Source organism: Tyto alba, unplaced genomic scaffold (assembly GCF_018691265.1).
Source record: "Tyto alba isolate M040663 unplaced genomic scaffold, T.alba_DEE_v4.0 Super-Scaffold_19, whole genome shotgun sequence".
Classification (NCBI taxonomy): Eukaryota; Metazoa; Chordata; class Aves; order Strigiformes; family Tytonidae; genus Tyto; species Tyto alba.
In genome coordinates, this window is record NW_024881281.1 from 7,950,389 (window position 1) to 7,960,092 (window position 9,704).

At 43.3% G+C, this 9,704-nt stretch overlaps 1 protein-coding gene across 3 annotated transcripts in view; it reads left to right on the forward strand.

Annotated features, from left to right (window-relative positions):
* Positions 1-9,502, forward strand: part of CALN1 (calneuron 1) — a 130,710-nt gene extending 121,208 nt beyond the window's left edge. For all 3 annotated transcript variants that reach the window (XM_042791766.1, XM_032993727.2, XM_032993728.2), the window contains exon 6: positions 2,569-9,502. In XM_042791766.1, coding sequence (XP_042647700.1) covers positions 2,569-2,696 — 128 coding nt within the window. In that variant the 3' untranslated portion in view covers positions 2,697-9,502. The remainder of the gene's footprint in view (positions 1-2,568) is intronic.
* Positions 9,503-9,704: the final 202 nt, after the last annotated feature.

Sequence of the window (9,704 nt, forward strand, 5' to 3'; positions counted from 1 at the left end):
GCTGTGTCTCTTTCACTAGTGACAGCATGGTGAGTCCTCCTCGCCAACCTGTCCTCTGCATGTTAAGAAGATGAAGGATGACCCAGTCTTGATTTACCTTTGCTTCTTGAGATCTCATTTACATTGGACACCTTGTGAGTTGCTCTGACCCCTAAGAAGGGGCCGGGACATCTCGACAGAGGAGCTTCAGGCTCTGACCATGTTTAAGGAACCAGCTCACGTCCAAACCCTGGCATGTCCCATGGGTATTAAAAACTCCTGCTGGCAACCAAATGCAAAACAGATCAAGCATCCAGCCCTGTGACAATGCCAGCTGTGGAAACCAGCAGGAAAGAGCACAGATGCCATGCTCAAAGGATCTATGAATTTGGAGAAAGGAGAGAATTGAGGGCAAAAATTCACCAGTTAGCAGGGAGGCAAATGGGTCTTCATATTTAAGAGGGCAGTTCACAGGGCAGCACGTAGTTGTGTTCACAGTGACGAAAGTCAGAAATTTCAGCTTGTCTCCCTGTGGATTGCAAGGGGGCAGAGGAACTACAGTACTCATTTTCTTGCTGGACTAATTCCTCCTGAGCCCCAACCAACTGCAAGAGGGTCTCTCTGGGTCTGCGAGACCTCTGCATTTCAGCATAGACCTTTCCCTTTTCATCTGGAGTTATCTGGTAGGTTATTTGGCTGTTTGGTGTGCCCTCAGTCGGTAAACAAAAATAATGATGTCTTACCTGGCTCCTCCTGCCTTAAAGCTCCATTTTTACTTGATGGTATAACAGAAGAATGAAGAAATTGTTCAATTCAGGAACACTTCTGCAAGAAACACTGAACATGCTTTACTCTTTTCCTTTGAATAGGAGAGTTGCCATCACAAAAAGCCTTGGCTGCTCTTTGACTGCTGCTCCCAGTCACTGTAATCAGCACCAGAGTCCCACACTGAACGGCAATGCTGACTGTGATGGTTTGTGTCACTGTTTTGTCTGCTAGCTGGGAGTGTTTTCAAAGTACAGAAAATAATAGAAAAATAAATAAAGAAATAACTAAAGCTGTGATTTAAAAAGCTTTTCAGAGTGCCAGGGCATCATGCACAAAGCCAAGGAACCACAGTATTGATTCTGTGTGCATTATAAAAGTGAGTGAAGGAATCAAGGAGTAGAGCAGTGCAAGCAGAAAGTAATTTAGGCGAGCTGCCATAAGGGGGGTTTCATTATCTGCACAGAATATAGCGAGTCCCTTGCAGTGCTGGGAGTGCAGCGTTTCCCTGGGCAGTCTGACTCAAAGTGCTGCCTAACGAGGGCTTCTGGTGCCTCCGGCGCTGAGCTGATGCTGGGGATGTGTGGGAGCTGGGATTAGGACACAGGCACTGCTAAATCCTGGCCGAAGGAGATGAGGGGGGTGGGGGGTGAAACAAGTGTTCAAAATGCAGCATCAAGAGCTCCCCACTCTCTGTGCAAGAAGGTTCTAAGCCTGGATCAGAACAAGGGTTTTTTCCATATATTCTAAAAACATTCTTCTGGACTTTTCCAAACATGGGCGCTTGGAGCATTTTCCTGGTCACATTTTAGCGTTTTTGTAATTCTGAGCTTGTTGTCAACTATCTGAAAGTCTCCCATCATTGCAAGTCAATCCATGAGAAAAAGGAGATGGGTACATCCCTTCTCAGGCCAAAACAAGACTACACATTACCACCCATAGCGGCAGGGCAGACATATCCATCTTGTGCGTGAGGGTCTTCTGGCTTCCTGTGATTATTTTGGGGGACCTTCAAGGCCTTTTCAAACAGATAAAGCTTCACAGTACACCAATACCAGATATTATTCTGATACTCATAGGTAGGGAGACTAAGACAGACATGAACTGGTTTTAGCAAGTCACGTCATGAATCCTTGTTGATGAACTGGAAAAAAAAAAAAAAAATCAAACACTAAAAATCTCAACTTTTTCTGCATTTTAACTGTCACAAATTACTCTCACCTCTTTCAACAATTATTCTACAAGCATTCATTTGAAAAGGTTCTTAATAATTCTGATTTTGATTAGGCACAGAAAAGCTTAAGACAGTTTGGAAAAATGACTAACATACTGTGCATACTCATGGGAACTGTCACAGTGGGCTTTTTAAGCACTGTTGGAGACCACATCTTGAATCTCTGCTCATTCCCAGTTGTCCTGGATGAGTCTAAGGGATTCACAGAAGACCAATATTTCCAATTAGAGAACTTTAGAGAGACCTTCATAAAGAGCTTAAAAGAAATACACAGATAAACTGAAACACACCTACAAGCATTTGAAGGGGTAAAAGCCAAGATGAGAGAGAAAGGACTTCCTGCAGTATGAGAGGGTGGTCTATTAGGAAAGTTGGTTTGGAAGCAATAAAAGGTAAGGTGGATTATTTGGAAATGTCCCAGCAGGGAGTGGTAAGACTTGGCCAACGCAGGGGATCTCTGAGGTGTGGACTAGAGGGTTCTGCCAAGGTAATAATCAGAGGCAAAGGAGGATTTCTGATCAAAGCTGATCCTGGTGGAAAGCAAAAACGTTGCTGTGGCCGATCTCATCTTTCCCATGTCTTCCCTGCAGTGCACGCCCAGAAGCAGAACAGACAGACCTGCGTACGGAAGAGCCTTATCTGTGCATTTGCCATGGCCTTTATTATAAGCGTGATGTTGATTGCGGCCAACCAGATCCTGCGGAGCGGCATGGAGTAGCCTCTCGCCATGACACTGTGAACCAAACTGACCATGCATGCGCATGCCACCGGGTGAGCTTCCCCCGGACCGACTCTCACACGGCAAAGAGACAGAGGCAGGCAGATAAAGCACCATTCGACAAGGAGCCTGAGGCCAGCAGCGTAATGTGTCTTGTGAATCAACTACATCCTTTTGGCAGGGACATAAAAGGGCTGTCTTAATGCTTTAAAGGTTTTGTTTCCTAATGCAATAAAAAAAAAAAAATATACAGGAGTCCCGAATTATTGCTTCAAAACAGCAATGGTAACTTGGAAGAAACTTTCATCCAGCAGCCTATTTTGCAGTTTTAAGGAGGCACAGCCTCATGACTTATTGCAGCAGGGCTGTCTTTTAACCTAGGGGCCGACTGACTATTCTGCGTAGCTCTCCGCTGGGCCCACATTCCCAGGAAGTTGATCGTAGCATTGCCACAAGCAAGTTCTGTTCGTTTTGTTTCATGTACTCCAGGTTCACTTTGTTTTTCCCTTATGACCATGCCTTTGAGTTCACGGCATTAGAGGGGAGCTAGAGCATCCTTGTACAGTATTTTCAGAGTAAAAAAAGAGGAGAATTTGCCAGCATCATACAAAATTACTATTTTTGCTTCATAAACGCCGCCTTTGACACAAGACTGTGGGGTAGCATGAGTCTGTTTGCCATTTTTTTCCGACCGTGAATCAGGGCTTGAGAAGCACCACATGTTTTCACACATGGGCATTTCTGAAATTTGTGCACAGTCTTCCAACCGACTCTGCAACCACCAGCGCCAGTTAAAACTCCCTCTATTTGGTCCTGTCTGCATATTCAACAACATTTGCTTTCCAGCAGTTTTGCCCTTCTTCTATATTGGTCTTCAATAACTACATCTGACATGAAAATCCTCCTCTCTCCTTGCCTGTGCAATTTTTATTTATCTCATTTCATATGCCCTGGTTGTAATCTGCAGCAAAACGTCCGTGTCAGACACCGTCTCATGGGAGAGGTTATACTTTTGCCTGCACAGCAGTGTGTAGTTTTGACCAGCTCCAGTCCCTCCCAGGAGCTACCACCACCACCACCACCACCGTCCCACGGGCAGGCTCCAAAGGGGGTAAGCTGAAAAGCAGCCTGCAACAGGAGAAGGAACCAAACTAGAGCCTACCGCCATATGTTACGTAGTGTGTCAGACTTTCAGATCCTGCAAGTGCTAGTTATTTTTCCTGGAAGAGATTTTAATGAGCAGCAAGGAGAAGACAGAGTGATGCAGACTAGAGACACAACACGTCCTATTGAAAGCACAAGGTCTGGGCAAGCCTGGAGCCAGGATTACATCGGAAAACATTTTTCCTTTTAAACTCGATGCAAATCCTTGCATTTACCTTTGGATGAACTGTGCACCTGTGTGTCGTCCCAGGGGAGATCTGGTTTCCTTGCCAGATGGGAGAAGTTTCCCATCTGGTGCTCACGGAGCCAGCACAGGGAGCACGCCTGGGGAGGTCCACGGAGGCACCCAGGCATTGGAGTTGCAGTGGCTTTGCCCTGCCAGCTGGGCAAGCTCCAGAAACACCAAGGAACAGTGAGATCTTGCTCCTGTAAAAGTAGATGACTGTTTCCCATGTCACGAGAGGGGGCAGGTTGGCTCCCCAAGGGATTGCAAACCATGAGCTTCCCTCCTCCCACACAGCAGCCATCGGCTTAAGCCTGGATCCATCCCAAAGACTCATTTCAGGTCTTTCTTTGATTACAAGTTTGATTGATAACATTTAACCTGTATTTTTTTAGCAGCCTGATTGGAAAATTTGCTTCTCATTGTTCTGTCTCCTATCACCCCCTTTAAAAGCATGTCACTGCTTTGGAGTTTGCCTTTAGGTGTGTGTCTCAGTCACCCACCTCCACATCATTGCCATTTTCCTGATGCCCCCTCCATCACTAAAAACAACAGCCATCTTTTCCAGAGCAGCTGAGTTATTTTTTTCTGCCTTTCACAAACACACACTTCTGTATTTCTGTTCTGCTGTGACTAATACAGGTCAACTGCAAAATATGCCGCAAAAATTGTTACATCTCCCAGAAGATGGAGAGATTTATGTTTGCTATAGGGCAACAGCAGACTTCAAAACAACAGCATAAAATCTTAAGCAAGCTCTGAACGCAGAGTTGGCACCGCTGGGGAGCCAAGGCGTGCTCCCAGCACTCGCTGCGCTGGACATTGCAGATAACGAGCTTTGAGATCATTTTAAGGGAACTGTCATCCACATTTTTAGGTCTCAACAGCAGAAACACGGGGCAGAGCGTCGCCTCTTCACTGAGCCCAGAAACACAAGCTAAAACATGTAGACCAGGCATTTATCCACGTTCTTCTCACTCATCTGACAGCTAATACCAGGCAGACTCCAATTATAAGAGCTGCCTCACAGATGAGATGACCTTTTGCATTCCTTTAAGCTTTCTGGAAGGCTCCATAATTTCTACATGCATGCTCCATAAAAACCTTTGTAAATACATTCATTTTTCAGTATAATTCTTCACCTTGAAACTCCATTTATAAAACCAAACCTATAATTAATATATTGGTAAAAGCCATAGCCTGGTGTCAGTAGAGTTCATTGCAAAACTCCCCACTGATTTTACTGGGTACAGGATTTGGGGGGGTTTGGGGCTTGATTTTTCTGTAGGGAATCCAATTTATCCATTATGAATCGGTGTCATGTCTTGCCAGTGGTCTCCTTTTCCTTCCTAGAGCAGCCTTTCTCCATCTAAAGGTGTCTTGAAGAGATCTCTTCTTTAGTCAGTCCGGTTCTTCTGGTAGCTAGTGGCAATGCAGGATGGATCAAGCCAAGCCATTTCATCATTTCCTCTCCCCACAACCTTTCTACCGACACCTTCCCATCCTTCCTAGCCATCAGCATTGGACCTGTATCTCTTACCTACCTCCCTGGCTCCATTTATGTAACATCCATTTATCTTGTCTTTTTTTTCTTCTACACAAGAAGGAAAAAAAGGGGGTTTTTGTTGCTTTTACAGACAGTAGGTAAAAATAGAGCAGTAAAATTTTGATTGGAACCTGATGGCAAAAGCTTAGGGGGAAGAAAGCAGAAGAATCAAAGAAATAAAAATAAAAAACCCCACATCCCATACTTCAAGGGAAAAAAAAAACAAAAAAAACAAAAAACAACAAAAAAACCCCACTATTTAAGTGCTAATTAACATACTTTAAAAAATACCCAGACTGCAGCAGTGCTAGGTAGAGCTGTCAGAAAAAGCACTAAACTTATGCTCTTGCCAGTTACATGAGAATTTAAGTGTCTTTTCAGCACTGCAATTCTGTATGAAAAGGATATTGCTATGGCAACCCTCGCTGTTCGTGACATGTGTGCCACCATGTCGGAGCGACACGCAGCAATTGCAGACGTGCTCCTGGTCAAACCAAGGATGGACAAACAGCTCCCAGCAGCCCAGGACATCGTTTCAGCTTGTGGATCAGCAAATTATTAGCAAACTGTGAGCACCCTAAAGACAACTCTGTTGCCTTAGCCACAAAAAAATGTGTGCAATTAAACGGATTGACATGTAGGGAAGGCTTCAAGATGGACATGATTATTTTAGCTTGAGAGAGGCTTTGGTTTAGTTTTGGTGCAAGTGAAATCAATGCAGCATAAGCACTGCTCAACAAAGGCTGTCCTGTGCTTGTCAGGGACACTTTGGGCAGGTCTTTCATGGAGGGATTGATCTCTGATGGGAAGGATTTGGGTTACTGCTCTTGCAAGGCTCTGGGCTGCATCGCTGATAACCATTGGCTTTAACTTTGAAGGCATATCCTGATTTTCTGCTCCTGGAGAGGCCAACAAGGGAATTTCAGGCACATGGCATGCTGAAATACTTTGGAGGCCACAGAGAGGTGAATTCCAGCAAAATCTGCTGAAGGAACATTGCTTACCTGTCAGGTCCAAAGCCATACCACAAGGTCAGCCATGAAGAAAGCCACAGCTGAGGAGTAACCAGGCAGGACAAGTGCATCATGGTGGTGGCACTCCCTCAACGAGTCCACCACTGAGAAGTAATTTCTAGTCAGAAGCAATATCAACAGTAATTTAAAGAATTAAACAGGGTGGGCAACTGGGAAAACTTGACACTTTTTATGGAGAATCTAGTCCTCATGCTGTTGGAGTTCATACAGGATGAAAGAGAGTCGACAGATAAATTCTTTTTCATGTTTGATGGATACCCACAAATATGCTAGTTACTGTTAGGAGACACCCTGTCCTGGTGAAAGTGCTCACAGACCCCCCAGGACAAGGGTCACCTGTGAGCAGAAGAGTGGGAGGCGGTAGGAGATCCAGCTACCTGCTGCTGATCCTGCTCCCAGGTGAGCTACAGCTGAATATTTGGGCATCATCTGGTGACTTGGAGAGATTTCATACAGACTATTCAGTGGTTATCGGGGGCTCACATGCTGGATACGATGCACTGGTAGGGGTGGATGTTGGTTGCTTTATATGGGAGACTTCCATCAATTTTGTAAAAGAAAAGATGTGTACCTCTTTAAGTTGGGGCCAAGTAAATGGGTTTTTTTGGTCCTTCTCCCATAAGAAATAGGATAGCAAGCAAACAAATCAAGAGAAGGCAGAGAGCATTCCCAAGCCTACTACTCTGGATGGCTGGAGACTGTTTGACAGACTTGGATGAGCGAAGTACCTACTGGCAAACATTTTATTCCATGGAAAGCATAGGAAAATTCTTTAACAAAAGCCACACTTCATCTTTCTGCCTGCTGCAGAAGACCAAAATATCTCCTGGGACACCAGAGGACTGTGATGGCTGTCCGAGGTCCAGTGCTGGCTCTGCTCGAGATGACACACTGCTTTGCGAGGTGCCTGGTACAAAGAGACTCTCAGCTTTTTCCACGAAAGACTCTCTCCCCCCTGATCATGCGTACGTGCACAGAGCAAGCAGTGCTGCAAAGGGTTGTCAACGCACAAAAGCAAGAGGTGCACAGTCCCGAGTCAGACTTAGATCTGCGAGGAGAGAAGCAGTAGGAGGAATACATTAAGATCACCAAGAATGAAGTTCCCTATTTTATCCACTCGTGTAATAAATTATTTAGTTTCTGCTTTATGGATGACTATTTGAAAGAAGAAAAACCAACTCTTCTCAAATGAGAATCTGATGAAGTATCTTTTTTCTTGGCTCTGAATCATGCTTACATTCCACAGATGAAGATGTACAGAACTTGCTGGTTTTCAATCTATTATTTTACTGCACTATGTTCTGACAGTGCAATTACATTTCCCTGGCATCACTTAAAACCTATTACTTTCCCAGGAATTTAATACAGAAAAAGAAAAGGCTCACAACATTTTCATCTCTATATATTGTCGGTTGTTATCAGGACTGGATCTTGTTTTTTTCCAGTTCAGATAGGACATTTTAGGCAACTCTAGGAACTGTAGAAGCTTCTCCAAGAGCAAGATGGACAGAAAATCTGACAACATCATTTTAGTTGGAAGAGTACTCGACTCCTCCCTCTTCAGTGGCAAAAGTCTGAAAAACTGCCTCAGTTTGGCATCTTCACTAGGAAAGAATTTCAGCCCCAGAAGCGAGGAGAAGAGGGAGAAGGGAGAAAAAGGAAATCCTCTGGATCTAAAGATTGGTACTTGACAATTTGATGATGAATATACCACAGGTTTTTTTAATTTTCTGTCGAGACAGACCAAAATACTTTGTAGCCTTGAAGAGCATTACTAAATGAAATTGCCATTTTCCAACCAATTATTTTCTACAGCTGTTCATGGCCAGTCTTTGCCAGCATCATGAATAAACCCCTTCAAACACAGCTATTTTTATAATGCTTTAGGTGAAATCCATAATATGACTTTCCTTTATCAGCTGGTGTTCTGTCTTCATCAGCCAACAGGTAGATATTTGACCATTCCATCTGAAGCTGTTGAGCTTGTTCTAGTAGGTACTGCTCTGGCTTTGCCAGCACTCAGGCATATCTTGTCTCTCTTGTGAGCAGTCCCACTAAACCCAAACCATACAGCTGATGTGTCTGCAGCATCAGGCCCCTGGGGTTGCCATTTGACAGCAATCTTCAAATAAATGCCTCTACATTCATATTGCACCAACCCAAGAATGGTATTACATTTCCTACCATCTCTTTCAGAGGAGCCAAAGTTATTTCAACTTCATGCAGCAGCTCTTGTTTTCTCAGATTTTAATTGGGGTGGGGACGGAAGAGAGCTGAAATTCCTCTTGGATTCAAGGGTAAATCAGAAGTAACTCATTAGAGTTAATTGGCTTAAACTGGAATAAGCCCAGAATCAAGCTTGTTGCCATTTAAGCCATACTAGGATCTAAGTAATCAATGCCTCCTGATTCATCTCTAGGAAGTTCTTCACTAATACATGCATCTCCTTTTTGTCATTTCATCCCTCACTGTTTTCAAGCCATTTACTATTCATTGTTAAAAACTGACTATTTTTTGCTTGTTAATAAAAGACATGACATTGTAATTAAAGACGTCAACTCACAAAGTCAGCAGCATAATGGTAAAAACAAAACAAAACAAAACAAAACAAAGTTTGTACAAAATACTGTAAATATTAATATAAATTAACTTGGCATGCAACTTAAATAACTCCTATGTTACTGCAAGTTACCCGAGTGTATAAAGACGTGTATAAAGGAAAACTGAATGCCATATGTATCGGCTGTTTCCTCTAACCAAACACTACTGTAAATATATAATCTGTATAAAAATATTTTAATTTTACCATTATTTATGCAATAGGAATAAAGTTTTTTTCTTTTGATGAGAGATGAAGTTTCATTTTTCCTCATTTTGAAGCAGTCATTGATATTTATACATGCCCAAGTACAAGAGCAAAAGCTAGCTTTGCATAAAATATTAGGACAGAGACCCTTTCTTCCTTCTGAGGGAAACATGAACATTTGGGGGTTTTGTTTTCCTTTGAAAATAGATTTACATATTTTAAAGCCTGTTACTAC